The sequence below is a fragment of the Anabrus simplex genome, chromosome 9 (genome assembly GCF_040414725.1).
Source record: "Anabrus simplex isolate iqAnaSimp1 chromosome 9, ASM4041472v1, whole genome shotgun sequence".
In the NCBI taxonomy this organism is placed as follows: Eukaryota; Metazoa; Arthropoda; class Insecta; order Orthoptera; family Tettigoniidae; genus Anabrus; species Anabrus simplex.
In genome coordinates this window covers 98,849,858-98,876,819 of record NC_090273.1, presented here as the reverse complement: position 1 = coordinate 98,876,819, position 26,962 = coordinate 98,849,858, and the positions used below count along the sequence as shown (strand labels likewise).

Genomic DNA, 26,962 nt, shown 5'->3' with positions numbered 1-26,962 from the left:
TAGTACCCGGTATGCGCTTGTCGATCGTCATTTGTTTGTATGTGTTTTCAATGGAAGTTACCTAGTTAAATGCTGAAGTTAAAGATTTAATATATCGTTACGACAACAAAGATGATAAGAAAATTGTGATGCCTGACTATTGCTGTGTCCCAATGTCCCAAAATCAAGGTCGACCGTATTCATACCATCAATTTCCTAAGCAAGATGCTTTCCGTAAAAAGTGGTTGCATGCGATTCGTAGGCAGGACCTACGAAATAAAAATATGACTCCTGATATCAAAGTCTGCTCGAAACATTTTACAGTTGAAGATTATGTCATTACTGAAACTGGTAAGTAAGCTAATTAGTACTAATTAAGAAATAATTTTATAATAAGGTAGTAGATTCCGAAAAGTTAATATGGCCTATTTCAATAATTTTAGGCGAAAGACGAAGACTTAAGGAGAACGCTGTACCTTCAATATTGTCATGGTATGGCACCGGTACCTTGGAAATAACTCCGAGAGCAAGAAGATATAGAAGTAGAAAAATAGCCATAACACCGTGTGCGGTACGGTACCCTGAATCACACAGCGACGTATAATTTGACAATTTCAGACTTCCTGAACATTACTTCCAAATTTGAAATTTTTTTATCGGTATTTGTCGTATGGTCCGAAACAAGATCCCGAAACTCGTGCGCTACACGGAAATGAAGTTCAGTCGTACTGGGCCTCAGGGGAAGTGTCGGACCCCTTCCATATTTTCCCTCTGATTAGTGTTATATAAAGGATGGTTGCCTAGTTGTACTTCCTCTTAAAACAATAATCACCAACACCACCACCTCAGTTGTACTGGATGTAGCCCCAGACACTGCTGTCACACCAATGCCGTGCCTTATGTACTCCTATAACCGACAAAGAAAAAAAAATACCGTGTTAGGAATGTTTTCAAAATGCTATTTGTACTCTAAGAATTCAATCTTAACAAAAACGCTAAAAGTAGGAGTTGCTGGATTTATTCCTTACTGGTACCTTTCAATCAACTCTTGCATTTTTTTTCGGATATTTTTTCTCCCCTTTTCTTCAATTCTGCTTCCAAATCCGCTATCGTCATTGCACCTATAGCATTTCCCGTCTTATTGAAAACATTAGCAGAATATGGTAACTCCATTTTAATGCATTTAAAGCAAAAGTTTCGTTTCGATTATCGCAAATGTAGGAATACTTCATATAAGTCTCATGTTAAACAATCGAGCAGCGGAAAGCGCATACCGGCTACTACCATTACGCTGCCTAGCGGACAAGTTTTGCGTGATACATCCCTATTGAGCGTCGCGCTGAGTGTGAAATGATTCGATATTTTACAGCAAGGAACGTATCATCGGCATACTGTACAGAATAAACGACGTGGCTTCTTGTCATCTGGAGTTTTGTTGCTGCATGGCAATGTACAACCTCGTACTGCTGCTCAAACTCAAGGGTTAATCCGATCCTTTGGATGGAAGCAAATGTACCATCCACCGTACAGCCCGGACCTTGCGCCTAGCGTTTATCATCTGTTCCGTGTCCGGCTCAATGGCTAAATGGTTAGCGTGCTGGCTTTTGGTCACAGAGGTCCCGGGTTCGATTCCCGGCAGGGTCGGGAATTTTAACCATCATTGGTTAATTCCCCTGGCACGGGGACTTGGTGTATGTGTTGTCTTCATCATCATTTCATCCTCATCATGACGCGCAGGTCGCCTACAGGCATCAAATCAAAAGACCTGCCCCTAGCAAGCCGAACCCGCCCTGGGATTTCCCAGCACTAAAACCCATACGCGATTTCCATTTTTTCCATCTGTTCCGTTAACTGGAGCAGTTCCTCGCCGGTCAGTGGTTTGACACCGACGAAGAAGTGTTAACAGTAGTTGAAGGTTGGCTTCAGTCATAGCCGGCAGAATTCTACGATCAGGGGATACAAAAATTGGTGGAACGCTAGGAAATGTTCAAACAAATACGGTAACTATGTAGAATGATAGCTTAATGTGTAAAGAGGATATAATAAAAAGGTTTACTTTTGTTTCTATTGACAAACGGACCTTACTTAAAAAAAGAACCTTTTTTTCGCGAGAGAGCCGCATTGTCTTACTGTGTCTGCATATACACTGTCATTATGAGGAAGGATGAAAATAGAAATGCCATTACTAAAGAATGCCCAGGAGCAATAATGAAGTGATGATGAGGTGAAACTTACAGCAGGTGTTGGCAGCGTACGAGGAAATCCTCGAAACCAGCTTGCCTGTACGGAGTGGAGGACAGAAGAAAATGTACTGTAAATATGTATCTTGAATGCAAAGCAGAAATGTTCTAGGTTTAGTATGTACAAAGAAGATATGCTGTATTTAGGAATGTGGAAAGCATTTAATTATCAAGAGTAATGAAGTAGAGAATTAGTAGCCTACTTGGCTCAGGCGGCAGCACGCCGGCCTCTCACCGCTGGGTTCCGTGGTTCAAACTCCGGTCACTCCATGTGAGATTTGTGTTGGACAAAGCGGAGGTGAGACAGGTTTTTCTCCGGTTACTCCGGTTTCCCCTGTCATCTTTCATTCTAGCAACACTCTCCAATATAATTTCATGTCGCCTGTCAGTCATTAATAATTGCCCCAGAGGAGTGCGACAGGCTTCAGCAGTCGGCACAATTCGTATCCTCGCCGCTAGATGGGGCTTCATTCATTCCATTCCTGACCCGATCAAATGACTGGAAACAGGTTGTCGATTTTCTCACCGTAGTTGCCTCCGGTTTCATAGGGCCCTGAGTTCATTTCGCGGCCCGGTCGGGGTTTTTAACCAACCGTGCGTGGTTAATACCTCTACTTCGGATGCTTGGTGTTTGCGATCAACTTAATACACATATTCAAATCAGTACATAACATAGAAGCATGCAATGTTGAATACATCACTCCACATAGGTTTGGCGTTAAGAAGGGCATCTGACCGTAAAAGTAGGATTAATCCCTGTTAATGTCAACCACAGATACCTGGGATAAAGACTTTTTTTTTTGCTATTTCCTTTACGTCGCACCGACACAGATATGTCTTATGGCGACGATGGGACAGGAAAGGCCTAGGAATTGGAAGGCAACGGCCATGGCATTAATTAAGGTACAGCCCCGGCATTTGCCTGGTGTGAAAATGGGAAACCACGGAAAACCATCTTCAGGGCTGCCGACAGTGGGGCTCGAACTCACTATCTCCCGATTACTGGATACTGGCCGCACTTAAGCGACTGCAGGGGATAAAGACTAGGAAAGAAGAGGTTTAAAAAAATGAAATACCGAACTATATTAAGAAATCTTGGCTTCTTACCGAGGTAACCTGCGAGGTTGAAAAGGTCTATAAACTCGAATTGTCCGGCTCCATGGCTAAATGGTTAGATCGTTGACCTTTGACCCTAGAGGTCCCGAGTTTGATTCCCGGCCGGGTGGAGGTTTTAATCTTCATTGGTTAATTCCGGTGATTTGGGGGCTGGGTGTGTGTGCTATCTTCAGCATCATCATAGGTAGGGCCCATATTTACAGGCGAGCGTGTTGCCTGTAAGATGTCAACTCGGAGAACCTGCACCAGGGCTCTCGGGTAATCAAACACCAATTATTTGTTTATCTCGAATTTTGTTCAAACGTGCCCTATTCTTCTTGATCTTTCTTCCAAGTCACTGGGGTAAGAACTTGATGTGTAATTGGCCCAGTTTTACAGCCAGATGCCCATTCTGACGCCAAACCTGTGAGCAGGGATGTATTCACTATTGCATGTTTTTCTGTAATGACTGGTAGCAGTGGCGGTTCGTGACATTTTACTCGGGCAGGGCTGTGCCACCGTCTCTCTCCCCTCCCCAGTCGGTCGAGTTTTCACTGACCAGCATCACGATACTTTTAGATAATAATAATAATAATAATAATAATAATAATAATAATAATAATAATAATAATCCGATGACACTGGCTGAATTGAAATCTGGTTGCACTATAATATTAGTTAATTAATTAACTACACTACAGTGGCATTTATGCACACACATTAATTAACAGGCTAACAGCTAATGTAATCCCGACTATTACGGCACTGCACTGTTTCACTACCTCACTCCTCATTTCCCTAGTACGCCTCTTCAGTGATGCCTAGGCCATCTATGACAGCTGATGGCAGAACTGTTGAGGATCCCACCAGCGGCATCGCTGACGTACTGAACATACATACACACTGTTTCACTGATCACAATCACAATTGATAATAACAACATTCATGAAAACAAATAAACAGTGCACTCCCGAATTTCTCTCTCCTTGCTCAAATTTCAAAGCATGACAACGTATTTAACAATTTGACCACACTACAAATAGTGCCGTAACGTTACGGTTATATTTTTGATCTTTATTTTAGCTTATTTATAGAAATGAATTGCTTAAATAGTCAGTCTAATGGGATTTATTTATTATTTATTTAGCTTATGGCTAGTACATAACTCTACATACAAATATTCAAAAATATAATAAACAATATAACACCTTAAGCAAACAACCAATCTCTAAAAGAGTTCATAAACTTAAATCCAAGCTGTCCAACCATTGTACATCCCCATCAGAAGCACACACAAACTCCTACAGCTGACCGAAGTAAGACCTCCTAGGACATTCGGTGACAATATGACGGATGGTCTGTTTCTTCTCGCCACAGTCGCACTCACGGGAGGAGCGCATACCCCACATATGCAACAATGACCCACATCGTCCATGATTGGTACGGACTCTGTTCAGAAGAACTCAAGTTCTTCTGGGGAGATTAAAACCAGGTGGTGGGTGTTGGCGACTAAAGAGGGTCTGCCATTCATCTGGAGCTGAGTTGGTCCACTCCAATTGCCATTCATCAGAACCGTTAAAGTTCCTATTGATGAGTTCCCTTGCAGTCTGAATGGGCGGAGATCTTAACTTCAGACGTCCATACCTAACAACCATGTCTTTATGAATGGGAAGACTTAGGTTCATTGTTATCTTCCTGAACTCGCGAATTAGGTTGTTTTGTCTGCGAATCCTTGGAGGTGTTATGTGGCTCAAGACTGGCAACCAGAAAACAGGAGTAGATCTGACTGCGCCGCTGACAATGCGCATCGTCTGATTCAGAACAACATCAATATTCTTAACATAAGGGCTACTCAGCCAAACAGAAGAACAATACTCGGCTGTAGAGTATACCAGTCCCAGTGCTGACGACCTAAGATTGGATGCTGATGCTCCCCATGTAGAACCTGCAAGTTTCTGAATGATATTGTTCCTGGTCTTCAGTTTAGCAGCGGTATTCATTAAATGTTTCCTGAAGGATGGTGTCCGATCAAGAGTTACTCCAAGGTACTTGGGGTTAGAATTGTGTGGTAGGGGAGAGTTGTCGAGGGAAACATTCAAAGTAATGTTTTCCTGCCTGTTATTAAGGTGTAAAATGTTTTGGAATTAATCTCTAACAACAATTAATATAAGACGTGGGGGGGAAAGCCTAGGAATATTTTATTTAAAGTGGTTGGCAATGTTGCTGAGGACTCCGCCGTTCGGCGCTTACACCCGCCTGCACTCTTCCTTCCCCTTACAAACTGCCATCGTCTTTCAAGGCTCCTCCCGTACCCCGCACACTAGCAAAGTCAGGGGACCTGACCAGGGCTCCCCTGCCATAGTCCGAGCACCTCACGTCTAAAGCGAAAACATCGAGCTTGCTGGACAGCAGCCACGGTCTGAAAGCCTTTGCCATTTTCTTGAAAATAGAAAAGCAAAATGTTAACAGCGGAAATAATAAAGATAGCATTGTGTAACTGAATAAGTTCGACTTCGCTACATTTGTCCATCCCTTTATGTAATCATTTACAGAATAAAGTAACGTTAAAAGTTTTTGAAAAGGCGGCGGGGTGGCGCCCAAAAGCCCTTCATGCACGAACCGCAACTGTTTTGTAGTGTGGTGTGTTGTATGTAGATGAAAATGAATACGAACATCCAGTCCCCGAGTTAAAGGAATTAACCATACGCACTGGCTCGACCAGGAATCGAACCCGGGGCACTCTGAACCAAAGACCGGTACGCAGACCGTTCAGTCAAGGAGCGGACTGTTTAAAACACGATTTATTTCAGAACAATGGTGAGGAAAAGGTTCTTATGTACTTATGTGTGTCAACCCCTTTGTCTCGTTTCCTGATACGGGCTCGGGAATAAGGTGAGATTAAATTATACAGAATACTTTTACGGCCAGCCCACAAGTCCCGGGTTCGATTCGCGGCCGGATAAGGAATGTTAAGATTCATTGGTTAATTCCGATGGCTCTGGGGTCGGGTGTGTGAGCCATCCTCCTCATTAGAATTCGTCATAAGTAGGGTCCCATCTTCACAGACAGGCAGGTCGCCTATAAGGCGTCAAATCGGAAGATCTACATCAGGTCTCTTCGGAGGCCACACTCCATTATGTGCATGCGCTGATATGCATTAGCCGACTTTTGAAAGACACCATGGGTAATTAATCTTTTTTGGAGGGAATGTTATTGTTCTAGGTGAAGATTTTAGACAGGATTTGCCTGTTGTCCCGCATGCTTCCAAACAAGCTGTTATTCAGAACTGTATTAAATTTTCTCCTATTTGGTCAGAATTTTAAATATTTCACCTGTTTAAAAATATGTGAGTAAGGCCTAAAGAATTGGACTTTTCTAATGTTTTGCTGAAAATCGGTGATGGAATCATAAATCGCCACAGAAATCTGTTATTGTTTGACCACCACCTACAAGACATCGTCTCTGAAATGTACAGGAATAAATTTGAGTTACAAAAAGATGCTATAAGTTTCTCCAAAATTGACATTCTTGCCCCCTAGAAACGAACACTGCGATCAAATCAATTCTTTTTTTTTTCTTTTGCTAGGGGCTTTACGTCGCACCGACACAGATAGGTCTTATGGCGACGATGGGATAGGAAAGGCCTAGGAGTTGGAAGGAAGCGGCCGTGGCCTTAATTAAGGTACAGCCCCAGCATTTGCCTGGTGTGAAAATGGGAAACCACGGAAAACCATCTTCAGGGCTGCCGATAGTGGGATTCGAACCTACTATCTCCCGGATGCAAGCTCACAGCCGCGCGCCTCTACACGCACGGCCAACTCGCCCGGTCAAATCAATTCTAAAGTTATAGATCTTCTACCAGGAACGGCCAGAACGTACATCAGCGTAAATAACTTAATTACTGAAGATGAAAGTCTCCAATTCTATAGAGCTTCTGAACAGCTTAGAATTATGTATCTTGCCTCATGTCCTTAAATTAAAACCAGGAACAATTGTAATGTCAAACTTAAGTGCTTCACCGGGGCTTCTGAACGGAACAAGATTAATTTTACGAAAAATGCACGACAGTTGTTTGGATCTTGAAATCGTTACGGGGTTAAGTTTTGTACAGAGAGTTTTGATTCCTAGAATTGATTTAACACCATCGACACTACTCTTCCATTTAATGTTAAAGAAGCCAGTTTCCTATTCGCCTTGCATTCAGCATGACGATTAACAAAGCTCAAAGACAGATTTTAGATCATGTTAGTGTACACTTTCCCCAGGCTGTATTCAGCCATGGCCAGCTGTACGTAGCAATGTCTCGAGTTCGATCATTTGACAGTTTGAAAGTACAAATAATGCCAGCGAGCCATAGGACTATAAATGTAGTGTTTAAGGAGGTGCTCTAAAAGCACAACTTTCAGAGACATTGGACCTAAATTTCTCTGCAAATGGTACTACACACGTCAGTCTATAAGTTAATTCCTGGAGTCTGCATTTAGCCACTGCAAACTACATGTAGCAAATGTTGTCACTCAACTGTTTGTAAGTGCCAGATATATACACTTTACCGAGCCAGGGACTTAGTATTACGTCGAATTTCAACGTGTTCAGCCTAGTGATGATGATGATGATAATAATAATAATAATAATAATAATAATAATAATAATAATAATAATAAATCTCTATTGATATACACTCGAAGCCTAAGAAGGAGTATAACAACTTTATACAGAATTTATATGGTATGATATTCTTTGTCGGTTTGGCAACCTCAGTCATTTGAGGAAGAATAAATATTATCATTACTTTTTTACATCGTTATGCCCTACTCAGGACCACGGTTGAACTTGCTTAGCTGATGTGTTGGCCTTCTTTTCCTCCCAAAATCTCTTCATCCTCTCGCTGAGCTTCTTCCTTCGTTCTTGTGTCCAGGTGATAGTAGCTCTGGTGTTGGGTTTGTCTTCAATGTGGTGATTGTCGATTTTGGTTCTGAATTTACATCTGTCCTGTACAATGTCTTCTGAGATGTTGATTTTCTGGAGATCTGTTTCAATTTCACGAAGCCAGCTGTTCTTGGTTTTTAATGAAAGGGCCAGGTTGAGAATTCTTTTAGTTAGCCTGATAATGTGTTCATAAAATTTCAACCGTCTTTTCCTAAAAGTGTGCGAATTGTTTTCAGAATGACAATATATCTCCTGGAATGATTGTTTCCTTCATATTCCATCTATACAAACTGAGCCAAACATTTTTCGTAAAATTATTCTTTCATGTTTCTCAATGTCTTTGGTTAAAGATCCGCCACCAATGGTTAAGGCTTCTGAGGCATATAACGCTTCAGGTTTGATTACTGTATTATAGTGTCTAAGTTTTGCATTCCGAGATATTGATTTTTTATTATACCTTTTCCAAGTGATCCTGTATGCTTTCTGTAATTTGGAAATTCTTTCTTTATTTGCTTCGCGGTTTAAACCAGAGGGCTGGATAATTTCTCCCAAATATTTAAATTGGTTAACTTGAATAATTTTGCCGAATTTAGTCCAGCTAAGTATTGTGAAGCTCCTTCCATGTACTGAGTTTTCTCATACGAAATTTGAAGTCCCGCTTTGATGGCAATTTCATGTAGTTTTTCAATGGAATGAATTGCTCCATGCCTATTATTGGAAAGGATTGCTGTGTCATCAGCAAAGGCCAGACATTGCACGTGAATTCTGTCTTTACGTAGTCTTCCAAGGGTTATTCCTTTAGTTTCCTTTTCCCAGGTCCTGATTACTTTCTCAAGTACCAAGTTAAATAGTAACGGCGATAAACCATCCCCTTGACGGACCCCGGTGTTAACAGGAAAAGGCTCAGATATTTCGCCTAGGAATTTAACTTTTGAAGTAGTGCCAGTTAATGTTTGTTTGATTAATTCTCTTGTTTTTTATCCACTTGAAATTCTTCTAGAGTATTGAAAAGTGTTTGACGGTCTATAGAGTCACATGCTTTTCTGAAATCTACTAAAGTAATGACTGTTCGTCTAGTTTTGCGCATTTGGAGGATAGTTTTGAGATTAAGGATTTGTTATTTTTTTATTTTGGCATTTTGTCCGTAAGACCATGCTGCCAGCTCTGTACATTTCGAAAACAGGAAAGTCAAAGAGCAGCATCTTTACAACATGGGACCGTTCATGGCATTATGACTAATTGGTGATGGAAAGCCACGGTACAGGAACTTTGGTTGGATGAGAACAGTTTAACTACAGACTACAGAACAAACTTATCACAATGTTAAATTAGCTTCACTTAAAAATTTGGCTATTGCTTGATATATACGGATGTCATAGCTGCTGAACAACGACGAAACGGAAGTGGGAAGTGGAACTTTCAGTTGTATAAGCGTTTGATATAAGTTGGTCACTTGTGGTTTGTATCTAGTGCATCCTAAAATTGTATGGTTGAGGTCTGCTTCTTGATTGGGATCAGAGGTACAATTTGGGGAGTCTATAACTTTGAGTCTGAACAGATGACTGGGGTAATAAGGATTTGTTCTGTACAAGATCTTCCTTTTCGGAAACCTGCCTGGTATTCACCAATTAGATGGTCTGTTTGTTTCTCAAGTCTAGTGAGCAAGGCTTTCGAAAAAAATTTGTAAGCAATTGGTATCAAGCTAATTCCTCTATAATTATTGATGTTCGTTTTATCACCTTTCTTGTGTAGTGGATGGATTAGCGCACATTTACAATCTTCCGGGATTTCTTCAGTGATCCATATGTTCTCATTATTATTATTAATGGACAATCAATCAATCAATCAATCAATCAATCAATCAATCAATCAATTAATTAGTATATCAGTCAATCAATTAATCAATCATTCACCACTGATCTGCATTTATGGCAGTCGCCCAGGTGGCAGATTTCCTATCTGTTGTTTTCCTAGTCTTTTCTTAAATAATTGTAAAGAATTTGGAAATGTATTGTACATCCCTCTTGATAAATTATTTCAGTCCCTAAGCCCTCTTCCTATAAACCAAATATTTTCCCTAATTTGTCCTCTCGAATTCCAACTTTATTTTCATATTGTGATCTTTCCTACTTTAAAAAACAAAACTCAGACTTATTCGTCTACTTATATCATTCCACGCCATCTCTCCACCGAGAGCTCGGAACATACCACATCTCCTTTCTCCCAAGTATTCCCAGCCCGAACATTTTAATATTTTCGTAACGTTACTCTTTTATCGGGAATCACCCAAAACAAATCGAGCTGATTTTCTTTGGATTTTTTCCAGTTCTCGAATCAAATAATCCTGGCGAGAGTCCCATACACTGGAACCATACTGTAGTTGGAATCTTATCAGAAACAAAATGAGGAATGAATTTAGTCGGAGACAATGATACAAATCTGGAAAACCCAGTATAATTCAGCATGCACGTGGTGTTAACATCAGTTATCTCGGTATATTAGTACACGAAATCTTGAGATAGGGAGTCTTTCACCGATTTTTTAATGACATTGCTTTGTATACAGATGTAGGCCTACAGGAGATCATGAATTGCGTAATGGTTGGAATCCCCTGTACTTAACGGACTGCTCACCTTAGTATTAACGATAACCTTGAAAGATTAAAATATGTCATTGTCATACGAATTTTGTACGATATCTAAATAATATAATACATATTATCTTCAAGGGAAATCGTATAAAAGGCGAAGAGAAATTGGTTTTGGTTCAGTAGACACACAATGCTGCGAATTACTCTTCTAGTAGTGCTAGTAGCTGTCACGGGGACATTCGGTAAGTAAAAGACTACATGGACAAAGTGTGTGCTTCGTTGTAAATTTCCTCGCGGTTTAGGGGTAGTGAACCTGCCACTAAGCCGAAGGTCCCGGGTTCGATTTCCGACCAGGTCAGGAGGTCAGGGATTTTTACCTGGATCTTTTTTTTTTACGACTTGCTTTATGTCGCACCGACACAGATAGATCTTACGGCTACGATAGGATAGAAAAGGGCTAGGAGTGGGAAGGATGCGGTCGTGGCCTTAATTAAGGTACAGCCCCAGTATTTGCCTGATGTACAAATGGGGAACCACGGAAAGCCATCTTCAGGGTGCCGACAGTGGGATTCGAGTCCACCATTTTCCGAATGCAAGTTCACAGTTCGGCGCTCCTAAACTTCTTCGATTACTTGGAATCGGCACTACATGCGGATTAAGACCAATTTCTCAGTCAGATGCTTTTCCTAACACCAGGCATAGGTGGAGGGATATATTCAGTCGGGTATTGCTTGTTTTGATGGTGGTAGGTAGTTTGATTTTTTACTAGTAATTAAAGATGTTGTATTAAGACGAGCACAAACGCCCAGTCTCCGGACCAGAAGAAATTAATAAGACGCGGTCAAAATCGTTAGCCCGGCTGGGAAAGGACGCGGGAGCCTCTAAAATTAAGGCAGCTAGCCTTACTATTGAGCCAGTAAGCCAGATAAACTCAAGCAAATATTAGTCTAATCATTAAACCACTTGTATTAAAAATCCACAGCCTGTTTCCAGCCATTCGACTGGTTCAGGAATAGAATGAATGAAACCGCCATCTAACGGCGAGGATATGAATTGTGCCGGCTGCCGAAGCCTGTCACGCTCCGGTGGGGCAATGATTGATGCTGACAGATCAAATGATATTGGAGAGTGTTACTGGAATGAAATATGACAGGGAAAATCGGACTATGCGGAGAAAACCTGTCCTGCCTCCGCTTTATCCAGCAAAAATCTCACATGGAGTGACCGGTATTTGAACCAAGGAACCCAACAGTGAAAGGCCTGCGTACTGCTACCTCAGCCACAGAGGCACTGTTATTACCATCCACTTTTGTTTTTCATATAAGTAGAGCACTGAATTTTAAAAGTAATTGATATATTACAGTCCTGATTTTGAGACAACGTATTACCTAATACTAATGCTTCCTGGGATAATAAGCCAGGGTTCATCACCTCCTGGAGCACGTAACATAGTTGTTATTATTGTCACATAATTTGTAGCTAATCGAATTTTCTTCATTTTATTTAATATTTTGAGAATGTAAATCAATACTCTGAATTGAATATGACTTGATTTTATCCTAAATTAATGATCATTAATGTTTATCTTCTGTTTAGCTGGCGTGAGGCAACGTGTCCCTCTTTTGGAATGGAGTCGCATTGTGAACGGAGTGGACGCTGCTGATGGAGAATACCCCAGTCAGGTATGCTCACAAATATGATTATATCACTTCTCTTTTAGAGACACGAAAACTTTGTATTTAGAAATGTTAGGATATACCTAACTATATTTGCTAAAAATAAGTAGTGCATGATCTAACCCAAGTAATTTCATACTTGACGACAATCATCTTTAAATAAGAAATTCCGCTGTCACATGGAAAGAAATCAAATGGTAACTTTTGGAATATTTACAACATCAAAAACAAGTAGAAGAAAGGACAGCACGTTCTTTTCTGGTCATGGATTATCCATGTCATGTCGTTTAGACCATCAGACAGCTGTTTCCCTATTAGAGTTCTATTTATGACTGCAGATCTTCATTTCACTGGTACCTCTTTATTCAGAAATGGATTAGTAAATTACACTAGGTGTAAATCCTAGAGAAGTTTGACGAGTGAAGGAAGCATCAGCAACACTTTAGTATCAATGTCTGGGAAGATTCCTCTATGACTGTCCAAAAAGTATGCGCAGTACTGGATGAATTGCGTCTTGAACTAAGACATTGGATGTGGTTCGTGCACTATCGCACCTCACCAATTCCCACTCATCATACGCCAAATCTGAACTTCAACATCTAATGAGCCACAGATTGGTCGAGTCTAACCTATAGCATGCCCTCTTCGACAACTGACATTTTTTTTAAATCTTTGGCTGTGTGAACATATACATTTCTTACTATGTATACAAGATGTCCTTCGAAAATAAACTGCGGCTCCGAGATTGGCCTCTACAGCCATCGAATAACCCACAAAAACCGAGTTTTGAAGAAGACAATCATACTCATCAGCAAGTGATAGCCCATCATCATTACGCTCTCCCTGTACCTACATAATATGTATATTGCTCATGTATGGTCTGTGCAGTGTTTACACTGACAAGACAAAGCGCGCGCAACACTCATGTTCTTATGAAAATTTAATGGAAAAAGTTGAACAAGTATCTTTGACAACAGAGGTGGCAACGCCCAATGACTGTGCAGGATTCGAACGCAGACTTCTCCGCACCCCTGATCTTGATTACCGGAACTCTCGGGGTGGTTTATTCGAGTCTAGAAACGTACATCTAGCTTACAGGCTTAAGGGTGTGGAGGAAAATTCAGGATGCTCTATGCTACGGCAAATGGAATTCTCCCAATATGAGCGAACTAATATTTAATGGCCTTGGTGACAAATAGAAGAACTGTAACATAAACTGATACATATGTTTACATAGGTCATTAGAACCATGTTTCGGAGTACTTGAACCTCCGAAATTTTAAAACGTTTCATTACTCTGAACCTCATTGTGGCTTGTATGAAGCGAAGACATGCCAGTCGAAATTAACTGTCGGTCGAGAAAAAACGCGGTCAGATATCTGTATCACGATCATGTCTATGATTTTCTTGGATTTTTGGCTGTGAGAACATATACTTCTATTAGTATACAAAATGTCCTTCAAAAAGGTTCTAGTATTTACAGAGGAGGCAGCATGCAACAAACGAAGATGATGATGCTTGTTGTTTAAAGGGGCCTAACATCTAGGTCATCGGCCCACAAACGAAGAAAAAATGTCCTATAAATATTGTTCAAAAACCCAATATCTTCGGAATTATGGTCCGCTGCCTCTACTATCATCAATGATCTACTCTTCACAACATTTGCTCGATGTGACCACAATCCAATGCAATACAGTCTTCCACCCTACGTCGCATGGAATCACGCATTCGTTGGAACACCCCTGGCTGTAGCCGGATTGCATCACAGACATTGAACACGCCTTCTCGACGTATATCTACATCATTTATGTGGACCACATACACTATGGTCGTTACATGTCACCAAAACCAACAATCTAAAATGTAAAGGTCAGGCGAACGGGCAGGCCAAGGTATTGGACTTCCCCGACAAATCCATTGCTCATGGAAGATCCATGTTAGGTGTCACCTAAACCTAAGATGAAAACGGGCCTGCGCCCATCATGTATGTACCACATTTGCAGTCGTTTACGACCGATGTTTAGGTAGGAACGTATATCCGCCTTTTGTCGCATACGATCCTCCGTAAATTATTGCATCATTGTGATTAATGATGGTAGTGGTAGTGGACCATAACTCCGAAGATAATGGGTTTGCGACGAATGTTTATAGTACATTTTTTCCCTTCGTTTGCTGCGTGCTACCTAGTCTGTAAATACTGGAACCTTTTTCAAGGATACCTCATATAGCACATCTAAAAAAAAACATTAACACGTTGTAGGAGAGTGTAAACAAATCTTGTTTTCAGATTCGACCTCAGCCCCTTCTCTCAGTGTGTTTAGTTGTGTTTCAGATATGTAATTAAGAATATCCATCTCCTGTATCTTCATTCATTGTATAAGTTCAAATAAATTTGGCAATTTTGTTTTGGCTAACAGCAGTTACAACTTCCAATAATTTCTGAAGGTATTCATGAAGTTTAATCTGTATTCTTTGTTCCAGTAATCTGTATTCTTTGTTCCAGCTCTCACTGCAGTACTACGGCAGCCATAGTTGTGGAGCTTCAATCCTGAGCGCCAACTGGGCACTTACCGCAGCACACTGTGTGTCTGGGTACGTAGAGAGAATAAACACAGTATAATGTGTCACAAATAGCGTGCATTGCTCATTTAAATTTTAGATGGGCAAAGGTAGGTTCGCTGGTCATCGATGCCATGCATTGTGCAGGGGAAATTGGGGCGCGCAGCAACACATGCCTTCCCCTTGCTCATTTAAATTTTAGATGGGCAAAGGTAGGTTCGCTGGTCATCGATGCCATGCATTGTGCAGGGGAAATTGGGGCGCGCAGCAACACATGCCTTCCCCTTTCCCTACTACCCACTTGTCCGATTCGTTGGCTGAATGGTCAGCGTACTGGCCTTCGGTTCAGAGGGTCCCGGGTTCGATTCCCGGCCGGGTCGGGGATTTTAACCTTAATTGGTTAATTCCAATGGCCCGGGGGCTGGGTGTTTGTGCTGTCCCCAACATCCCTGCAACTCACACACCACACATAACACTATCCTCCACCACAATAACACGCAGTTACCTACACATGGCAGATGCCGCCCACCCTCGTCGGAGGGTCTGCCTTACAAGGGCTGCACTCGGCTACAATAGCCACACGAAATTAAAACTACCCACTTGAATAGACAAAACAACCCGTCGTAAAAAAAAGAAGGTATGTAACATGTCTCTTTTTAAAAAATTACAATACCGAAAGAATGAGAGGGAACAGTTTCTTCCTTTTTTTATTTTAGTAGCAGAAAATATAAAAGATCCCCTTAGCTCCAAAGTACAATTCCGGTTTTGCAAATCCATTATAAACAGACATTAGAAAGCACTATTCATTTTTGGTTCGTCTTCTTTCGATCAATTCATTATTTGTCCATCCTTTCGAAATGGGCTTCTTTATGTTCTTGTGACCAGGGATTGTCGGTCCATTTCCTATTCATCTGATTTTGGTTGATCGTTTGATTTCGGAATCCCGTAATTTTGTTGATTGTCATCCTATAATAATGTGTACTCTATACTTCATCCTGTGATATGTTCTCAACAGTAACTCGTGTAGAAGAGTTTAGGTCAATACGCTTTCGTTTTAAGCTTCGGACCAAGTGGAGGTGATAGGACAAGAATAGGCGAACGAATTTTCCTTATACATATACAGTATGCCAATATTGGTCACCGTACTCGTCTGCGAATCTCGCCGACATGAGTTCAAGCCTCGTCGCAGAAATACTTTTTGTACATCGAAGTTTGTTGAAATCCGTTGGACGCAGTGTCTGGCCTCTTATTAGCTGTTCCCCCCTGGTGGCATTCTTTTTGTGTCCCTAGAAACGCTGTCTTCTCTTTTTAAACGACATTATGTTTTTTTCTGCCTCTTTGTATAAATCCTAATTTGGTCCCAGTCGAAATTCTTGTCCCACTTGCCTAGGCCCTAGTATTTTCCACAAGATTGTTCTTTTTTCCTCAATGTTTTCTAGTAATCCCTTCCTGTTCAATGAAATACATTCGATCGCACACAAATTTTCAGGCTTCATTAGTGTTGTAAGGCTGAATTTTGCAGTGATTGAGATTTTTATGCATATACATTGCCTCATCGCTGATATTACGCTGTTTCCATGTCCGGCTCCATAACCGAATGGTTAGCGTGCTGGTCTTTGGTCACAGGGGCCACGGGTTCGATTCCCGGTAGGGTTGAGAATTCTAACCATAATTGGTTAATTTCGCTGGCATAGGGGCTGGGTGTATGTGTTGTGTTCTTCATCATTACATCCTCATCAAGAAGCGCAGGTCGTCTACGGGCGTCATATCAAAAGACCTGCATCTGGCGAGTCGAACTTGTCCTCGGACACTCCCGGCACTAAAAGCCATACACCATTTCATTTTTTCTTTTTTGCTGTTTCCATATTTCTTGCCCTTTTCTCTAATGCTATTCGTGGTAGCCCGGTAGGAATTGAAATAAATAGATTAATAATTCCACCTAATTGATACTATTTATTTGCCTTTGGCAAATCCTAAGAAGACATCTGAAAAATCTTTAAATTAATTAATTAATTAACTTCTAGCTTGTTATTTTTTCTTTATATTTCTAGGGAGTATTTTCCCGGCCGTTGTCTCAGCCTTCTGTCCGATGTTGCAAACCATCAGCCGATTTATAAATGCAGTCTAATGCCAAACAACCCTTAAGACCATAAGATTATAAATTTCGTCAACACACCCATGATATAATTTTTAAAAATTTTAAAACAATATCCAGTCCCACAAAAAGATAACAACTCATCACATTCCCAGAATATCTGAGACTCGCTAACATAAGGACCACTTAACTTTTAAGAACTGCATTGTATATGACATCAAAGGTATTTTTAGCTGTAAGCCATTTTAATTGCTAAAAATGTTTAAACCATAATTTGATAGTTTCACCCATCCCTCCGCCCCCCACCCTCTTCTCCATAACATACTCCTTCAGTTTGAGATATGTTAATTATTTTTAAGTTTTTTCAAATGTCTTTTAGGGGTTAAGAAGAGATTAATATGTCTTTTTTCTTTTTCTTAATCTGCTTACCCTCCAGGGTCGGTTTTTCCCTCGGACTCAGCGAGGGATCCCACCTCTACCGCCTCAAAGGCAGTGTCCTGGTGCCTGAGACATTGGATCAGGGGATACAACTGGGAAGAATGACCAGTACCATGCCCAGGCGTCCTCACCTGCTATGCTGAACAGGGGCCTTGGTGGGGGATGGGAAGATTGGAAAGGATAGGCAGGGAAGAGGGAAGGAGCGGCCGTGACCTTAAGTTAGGTACCATTCCGGCATTTGCCTGGAGGAGAAGTGGGAAACCACGGAAAACCACTTCCAGGATGGCTGAGGTAGGAATCGAACCCACCTCTACTCAGTTGACCTCCCGAGGCTGAGTGGACCCCGTTCCAGCCCTCGTACCACTTTTCAAATTTCGTGGCAGAGCCAGGAACCGAACCCGGGCCTCCGGGGGTGGCAGCTAATCACACTAACCACTACACCACAGGGGCGGACAATATATGCCTTTACTTCTTGTAAATAGTACACCTAAACAAGACGTAACTGATGATGTCTCGTCACTAGAACTAGATGAAACATGTACTACAGTTTTTAGTTTGACCAAGGCAAAGAAAAAGTATCGATTAGGTGGAATTATTGATCTATTTCTTTCCATTGTATATCATATCGATACGGATCATGAGTATGATAGTTTACAGCCCGGTAGGAATTATCCACTCCCCTAGATATTTAAAATTCTGTCCTCTGATTATTATTATTATTATTATTATTATTATTATTATTATTATTATTATTATTATTTTGTTTACAAGTTGCTTTACGTCGCACCGACACAGATAGGTCTTATGGCGAGTGGAAAGGGCTAGGAGTGGAAGCGGCCGTGGCCTTAATTAAGGTACATTTACCGGGTGTGAAAATGGAAAACCATGAAAAACCATCTTCAAGGCTGCCGACAGTGAGGTTCGAACCCACTCTCCCGAATACTGGATACTGGCGCACTTACGCGACTGCACTATCGAGCTCGGTACATCATTATTATTATTATTATTATTATTATTATTATTATTATTATTATTATAATTATTATTATTATTATTATCTCAATGTTCATCATTGGTTCTGCAGACGCTCGCCTTCGTCGCTGTCTCTGCTAGCTGGTACCAACAAACTGAACAGCGGTGGTAGCAGGCATCCAGTTTCCCAGATCATCGTCCATGAGCAGTACTCGGCCAGCAACTCATGGATCAATGATATCGCTGTTTTGAAGGTAAATATTGCGTACTACTGAATATGAACCGGTGATACACATGCTCACACCATTGGGACAAACATCAAAAATAAAGTATTTTCTTTGTTAAAAACGAGTTCTTGTCCGTCAAAAGCAGCCCACTGACAAGGGAACTGCTTGGGATTCAGCCGACAGATTTCAATGAAACTCGAGTGAACTATCAATCAACATATCCTACATTAATGGTAATAATAATTTTTCCGTAATCTCAGTGGCTTAGCTGCTGGATGCCCACCCAGAAGGCAGAGGTTTGAATCCCGGTCAATCCTGGGTACAGAATTTTAATCTCAAGAATCACATAGCGTCAGGAACGGCATCCAGTCTTAAATCCCGGTCAAAACCAAACTGAGTCTGGTTGGCTCAAGTGACCCCAGAAATAACTGGGACAAGTTGAAGAACGCTTGTCGTTCGACTCCTTAGCTGAATGGTCAACGGCAAGGTCTTCGGTTCAGAGGGTCCTAGGTTCGATTACCGGCCTAATCGGGGTTTTATCGCGTGTGATTAATTAATCTGGCCCGGGGACTGGTTGTTTGTGATTATCCCAACACTCTCCTCTTCAGACAACACACTACCAACCACCACAAAAACACGCAATAGTGATTACATCCCCCCACACAGCGTTAGCGTCAGGAAGGGCAATCTGCCGCAAAACAGGGCCTAATTTACATGTGCGACACGTTTAGCACCCGCGACTCCACAATGTGTGGGGAAAGCGGTAGTAGTAGAAGAAGAAGAATGTTGCCGTAAAATCATCTTATGATGACGCAGAATAACATCGTTATATTTTGAAGTTACACAAATATATATATATTTTTTTTTGCTAGTTGTTTTACGTCGCACCGACACAGATAAGTCTTACGGCGACGATGGGACAGGAAAGGGCTAGGAGTGGGAAGGAAGCGGCCGTGGCCTTAATTAAGGTACAGCCCCAGCATTTGCCTGGTGTGAAAATGGGAAACCACGGAGAACCATTTTCAGGGCTGCCGACAGTGGGGTTCGAACCTACTATCTCCCGAATACACAAATATTTATTCACTCATTGCATTGTTTACATATTTACAGGACTCTACTCTGTTCATTGGTTAATGGTCTCAGTATGTTTTGTTAAAATATTTCTATATATAACTAGGACATACAGATAGGTTACATTAAATATATTTATATCAACATACAATTGATCACATGAATATAATCTTGCTTTCTGGTACATTATCTGTAGAATAAGGTTTTGAATAACTTGTAGTTACGTAACATACTTTACACTAAAAATGAGATGTGGACGACACGAACAGAAGTTGACGCTTTACAATCCATTTAACAACAAGTATATTATATGATTTATGCGTGTTGTTTAAAAAGGCTAACATCTACGTCATCGCCCCATATAATTAAGATTCAAAAACAGACAGTCCCAGAAGTTTCGAACGAAGCCTGGAGTCCATCAGGGATGTGTCCTGTCACCATTACTTTTCAATCACTATGGTGAATATACAATGATTACTGCAGTAGATGACTGGTATAAAGGATTTTTCATTGGGAGACGCAAGGTCAACAAGTTGATATTTGCTGATTACACCACCTTGGTACCATCATCTGAAAAGGAGCTGTAAGAGTTGATCAAGAGACGGGAGGAAACAAGCCTGGAAATTGGTGTACGTCTAAAGCGACAGAAAACAGAGGTTATGATTTTTGATCCTAAGGACAACAGAAAATCCGGCAGATTGGAAGTTTTGAATCATTAAGCATAACTAGGCTCATTAATGTTCAATTCTGATGGTTTCAAACATGAAATGGAACGAAGGATCTAAATAGCAAAGGTAGTAAAGATCCGCCTGCGGAAGATTTGTAAAGATGATAACATCATCATTAATACAAAGAAGAAGGTCCTTGAGCCTTCTCAGTCTTCTTGTATGGAGCAGAAGCAGGGTCCAACCTACAATGCGATCGTGCACGAATGGAAAGATTCAAAATATGGTGTAGGGGGGAAATGCTGATGATTCCTTGGACAGCACATCGCATGAACGTGTCGATTCTGAACCAATTTCAGATAAAAGTTCATTTATCGTACAAGGTCTGTCAGCGGGTCACACGCTACTTTGGTCATATAATGTACCGAGAAGGTGGTCTTCAAAAGTTGATTTTTGAGGGCAAAGTACAAGGAACCAGATCACAAGGACGAGTACCAACACGATGGACCGACATGGAGAATGGCCCCCTCACAGAGTTCTCTCCGAAAAGGCTTTGGATAGAGAAGAATGGCGGAGTATTGTTTATCAGCTACAGCTTTGCCGGCGAGTGGTGAAGCCACACGGTAGCACTGCAGTATCAGTAGTGGAGTACTGTACCACTAGAGGAGAGGACCCCTCACGTGGCTGTCTCGAGCGATCCGCGATCCGCTAAGCGATGTCGAGAGCACAGCGAACAGGGACTCACTGCGACGGCTGTTCTCCCGCTACTGAAACATGGCTGGACACCTGCGTGGCCAGATCTGACCAGCGTGACCTTGAGGCTTCACCACTCACCGGACGAGCTGTTATTACTATTATTACAAGCTGCCTTACGTCGCACCGACACAGATAAGTTTTATGACGACGATGGGATAGGAAAGGGTTGGAAGTGGGAAGGTTGTGATCGTGGCCTTAATTAAGGTACAGCCCCGGCATTTACCTGGTGTGAAAATTGGAAACCACGGAAAACTATATTTAGGTCTGCCGACAGTGGGGTTCCGGACAAGCTGTACATGGCTGAATTATGATAGTCACGATACCTCGGTCATGAGGCAAAACGAACAATCAAAATATTAGAGATTTAACAGGCCTGTATCACTTATAATGGAAGGTGGAAATGTACATATTATGACATTTTGACAGCCCATGTAACAACGGGAGGCGTGCAGCGGTGTTCTGGTGTCTTGATTGATTATCCTACCAAGTTTCATTGTAATCGTCAGGTCCTACCCAGACAGTTCCATTGTGAGTTAGACTTGTCCGTGGTGCATTCTAGTGACGGTATCTATACATACTGTATATTTGGAACGTGTAACACAATATTATGAGAAAACTGCAATGCAAAGGCCTATGTACTATACATCAAACGAAAGGTCTCCATCTCAAGATTACTAATTTTTTTTATTTATTTCACTAAGGCATTTATTTGCGTAAAATAGTCATTTATTCGAACGATACGATCCTTAGATCGTTGCTATTAACTGTATTCGCCGGTATATGGCTCTAGTTGTCTCCGCTGATGCCAGCCCAATTGAGGACTCTGTGAAAATTGTCTATGCAGATTTTTCTATGTTAGTCCGATAGATGGTTCTGTGAAATCAAGATATCGCCAGAATATAAGTTGCTGTTCCATGTTGATTCTAGCTATGCATGACGAAATTGTAAAACTGAAAGTCATTACAGGTGCTTCCAAGAATCAGATAATATGATTGATCTACATAGGATTGATTTGGTATCTACTACAATAACCTGCCTTTCAAATTTAAAAGGAGGCAGTTCCTCTTAGGCTACGTCTTGCTTTCGCAATGACTATTAACAAAGCACAGAGTCAAGATTTTCAAAAATAGGTATTTACTTCAACCATGGTCAGCTATATGTGGCATTTAGTAGTTTCAGCTGCGAGGGATGTCAAAATCAAAATAATAACTACACCATATCGAAAATGAAGGGTATTTCACAGGAAACATAGTTTACAATGAAATATTTAAACCAGTCAGTGAATAGGACAGTCAAATGCAATATATTACAGTAAACTGTAGTCTCCATCATAAAAGTGATGGAAATATGACTGTTATTCATGTATAGTCTTTCTTCGCAGCAATTGCCGTGACAGGCCACTAGTTTGTCTACATTCGCCAACTGAGACCTCAATGTATTACAAGGACCATTGCATGTATAATTATTTTTTCTTTTACAGGTGTCAACACCTTTCAGTCTGGATAGCAGAAGACAGGCAGTTAAACTGCCAGCTCAGGGATTAGCAACAGCCGATAACAGCAGAGCTACTGTCATTGGATGGGGCCGTCTTCGGGTTAGTGACTCCAGAGCTTCTTTCCAAAGTTAAATGATAACCAGGCTAGTCCTTAATTTTAATATTCCTCCAAACTGTAAATTAGTACACAAACTTAAGTCTTCCACTTGAAGTAATCGAATTCCACAATATATAATTTTAAAACATGAGATGAAATTTAGGAGAGATTTAAGAATTCTTAAGCGTCTGTTATATGAAAGTAATGTCTCAATTCACAATTTTCAGTATATTTATTAGTCATCTTTTTCTTAAATGCGAGCCTCCGTGGCTCAGGCGGAAACGCGCCGGCCTCTCACCACTGGGTTCCGTGGTTCAAATTCCAGTCACTCCATGTGAGATTTATGCTGGACAAAGCGGAGAGGGGACAGGTTTCCCTCCGAGTACTCCAGTTTTCCCTGTCATCTTTCATTCTAGTAGCACTCTCCACTATCATTTCATTTCATCTGTCAGTCATTAATCATTGCCCCAGAGAAGTGTAACAGGCTACGACTGCCGGCACAATTCCTATCATCGCCGCTAGATTGGGTCTTCATTCATTTCATTCCTGATCCGGTCGAATGACTGGAAAAAGGTTGTAGATTTTCATTTTCTTCTCCTTATTTAATATGCTATACCAGCCAATCTCCCACCCTTCCCCTGATGTTGGCTAGCAATCATGTATATTTGTCTCTGTTTTCTGCAAGAGGGAATAGCTTCCGAGGGTTTCGTGTGAAACCATCCAATCTTGTACGTTTCCTAGTCAGGATGCTCGTCTCCTTGCAATACTTCTGTGACCTTTCATTTTCTCTTATAGAATTAACATCACAAGTTGGTACTAATAATCCCTTAAGATATGCCTAGTTATGACAATTTCCTACATTTCAGTCTTGTTAGAAGTTTATCGCCAACACTGATTCTTATTAGCACTTCTTCATTGGATTTTCCAGTTTTCCATGGAAATTCTCCTGCGAAAGCATATTTTGAATGTCAATTGATAGTCGCCCTTTTTAGTGTCCAGAATACATACACTGACTATATGTAGCGCTTAAACTTTCTTTGCCTCACCTTCAAAATTAGACATGTAGTAGCCTGTTACTAAACACGGATTTCATGTTTTTAATTTGTTCTTGCTTTCTCTATTCCTTACATTACATGTAACAAGCTTTAACAGCTTCATTTCTAATAATAATCCCGTATTGACTATAAACTTAAATATCATAAGCAAGTGGTCCGCCTATTCAATACAATTTATAATTTATTATATTAGTGCATGTTTCATCTCCTAAGGGACATCATCAGTTATAATAAATCAATATTAGCAAATTTTGTTAAAATTATAACTCATATGATCGATAAAAACAGTTGAATTGTCCATTAAACTCTTCATAATGTTCTTGGGAATAACAATTGTACTTTATAAATTCTTAAACGATCACTATTGTGAATAGCACTCTTGATTTAAAGTATTTCTCTATTCCTTGTTTAGTTTCTTTGACAGAATTCAGTTTCTTTGTCACGTAGCACACAAATATTCGAAGGAATCAATTCTTCTTTTATATGATGACTGCTGATATACTGACTGGCATATGGGTATTGATCTTTTATTAATTAATGTTTAAATCCATCTTAGATCCTCCTTTCGCCACTCAGTTCAAAATGTGTTTGGAGATCCTCTACTTATTAGTGTAACACACTGATTTCCTTGTTCTCAATAATTTTTATTGTATATCTGGTTGGTAATTAAACATTTTGGTATAATCAACTGTACGGGGTTAGCTGAGATATCTCTACGTACATACAAAATTATATTTAATGACCATCTCTGTCTTCAGCCTTTGGTTCGTTCTTGCCTTTATTGTGATAATTAATGAAAAGTAAAATGTATTCCCATACCTTGCAGCAAAATGGAGCCATACCAAACGAGCTACAGAAGGTTGACATCTTGATTGCCAATCAAGCTCAGTGCAGATCTGTATATAACAGCATGGGATACAACATCTATGACAGCCAAATCTGTGCAGATGTTCCTGAAGGTGGAAAGGGCTCTTGCAACGTAAGTACTGAAATCACCAGGTATAATCATGATACTATCAACACAATATAATTTTAATCAGATATTTTAAGTGTATAACTTAAAAACAAAGAATGAATGATTCATAAATGTGTTTCTGTATTTAAGGAAGTGTTCAAGTTATTGAATATTGAGGTTAGTTTAGAAGTCATCATTTGCTGTGACGCCTACACAGCGATTCGTGACTATCGCTACAGAAAATCTGATAACAGTTTTCACTATCTGGTCTTGAAGTTCTTTTCTCCATTTTATAAGTCTGCCGCTATTCAAAAAATGCCTTGGGAATCCCGGTTCCTCTTGCTCTGAAAAGAAAATATCTCAGGTTGCGTAATGGAATCTTCAAACAGAGTTGGATCTATAATTTAACTGATTTTTCTAAAACAGCACATTATCAGAAAAACAGAGTTTTGAGATATTAAAAAATTAATACTTAAAACAGTATATAAAGGAGTAAGAAACAAAGCCCCTGACTAAGGGTTAGAGAATATTAACATTAGAATTCTTTTATGAAAACAAAATACTGGTTTTCAATATTTTCACTTAGATTGCTTTTTGCTACCGTGGCATGTGTTGTTTTTTCAAATAACGGCAAATTACTTTTAATTTTTCGCACATTAATTTATTCTAGTCCAATAATTAGCATTATGTGACCTAAAATTATTTCACTCTCATTTCTTGTCTTCTCTTTTCTTCTGTTCTCTTCTGGGGCAGTAGGTCAGTAGAGAATCTCACTGCTTTGCTGGAATGTACTGCGTTATCTCCCTTATGTCTTACAAATTTCGTTTGATCAATCGGCACTCGTCCTTCTGGATACGCAAACTGTGTAGGAAGCCTTACGATATTTGAATTATTGGATCCAAGTTTGAAAGTATGTATCACCCTACCATCTATGAAGGATCAAACCGCATTCAGCGGGTATAGGCAAAGACATGTCAGAAATACATTGGCATGTATCATTTCGTTTGGAAATGGCAGCTCCAACTTAATAAGCAAGTTCCTGACGTGACAAGTGCAATTTCAGAAAGAAAGAAAAAACACTATTCAATTGCTAGTCTACTGTATTATTTCGGTGATTTATAACTATTGTGTATATTAGACGGTTGCTGTCGTTCTCTGCTATGCAGGGAACTTACTCGTGTAGTTCTAAGTTCTTGGATCTGAGACTCTTGGCAATTACGGTTCGAACATAGCCGTGACATGATTTTTTTAACTCAATACATGTCTCCTTTCGTATGTATAAATTCGACTATTGTGAATGTTTCAGGGTGATTCTGGCGGTCCTTTGTTCGTGGGCGGTACTGTCGTAGGCCTAGTATCCTGGGCCAATGGTTGTGCCACAAGAGGTTATCCTACCGTGTATAATCGAGTATCATCCTACAGAAACTGGATCGCCCAGAAGACTGGAGTCTAGAAAATACACAGAATATAACAAGTCGATACCAGTTAGTCTGGTTGACTAAACACTTCAAATATGACAAGCGTAACATAAATGAGAACTCAAAGTTATGATCTTATTAATCAGTTCAAAATGTAATAAATATCAACAGGAACGGAATAAAATGATGTAATGATATATTAAATACAGTATTTGTGAAAAATTATACACAATAAATTCTTTCTCGTCAATCTGTTTTTCTTCTTATCATTGTGAAATCGAAACCTGGAAATACCCGCTAGCATTTATTGGTGCATAAGTATACAAAACCAGTCGTGTCTGAAGATTATCTGGTAAAAAAACGAGTCCGTTTTCACTGCGACCTAAAGTGCATTGTATTATTATTATTATTATTATTATTATTATTATTATTATTATTATTATTATTATTTCTTTGAATCTATGCGATCAGGAGATCAATGATTGTTGATAATCTGGCGGATCACTTAGCACCACCCGGGGTATACGTGCAAGGAAGTGATTAGGTGAACTGAACAACGGCCTCCCACAGGGGTCAGTCTTGCCACCTCCTTTATTCAATCTCTACTTATCCGATATTCCTAAAATGACATATGTTAAGCTTTCTTAATG

The 26,962-nt window shown here is 40.3% G+C and overlaps 1 protein-coding gene across 1 annotated transcript; it reads left to right on the top strand.

The window, feature by feature from the left end:
- Positions 1-10,994: 10,994 nt before the first annotated feature.
- Positions 10,995-26,562, top strand: LOC136881321 (mite allergen Der f 3). Its single transcript, XM_067154135.2, has 7 exons — positions 10,995-11,075; positions 12,430-12,515; positions 15,013-15,101; positions 18,686-18,827; positions 22,773-22,886; positions 24,766-24,918; positions 26,201-26,562. The coding sequence occupies exons 1-7, from the start codon at positions 11,024-11,026 to the stop codon at positions 26,345-26,347; spliced, it is 783 nt and encodes a 260-aa protein (XP_067010236.2). The 5' UTR covers positions 10,995-11,023; the 3' UTR covers positions 26,348-26,562.
- Positions 26,563-26,962: the final 400 nt, after the last annotated feature.

What these genes read in the sequence shown, in the direction of transcription:
- LOC136881321 (XM_067154135.2), top strand. Translation starts at nt 11,024, where the DNA reads ATGCTGCGAATTACTCTTCTAGTAGTGCTAGTAGCTGTCACGGGGACA. An exon ending in ATGATATCGCTGTTTTGAAG is followed by an intron (nt 18,828 to 22,772) that starts GTAAATATTGCG and finishes TTTCTTTTACAG; the next exon opens with GTGTCAACACCTTTCAGTCT. An exon ending in GTGGAAAGGGCTCTTGCAAC is followed by an intron (nt 24,919 to 26,200) that starts GTAAGTACTGAA and finishes TGAATGTTTCAG; the next exon opens with GGTGATTCTGGCGGTCCTTT.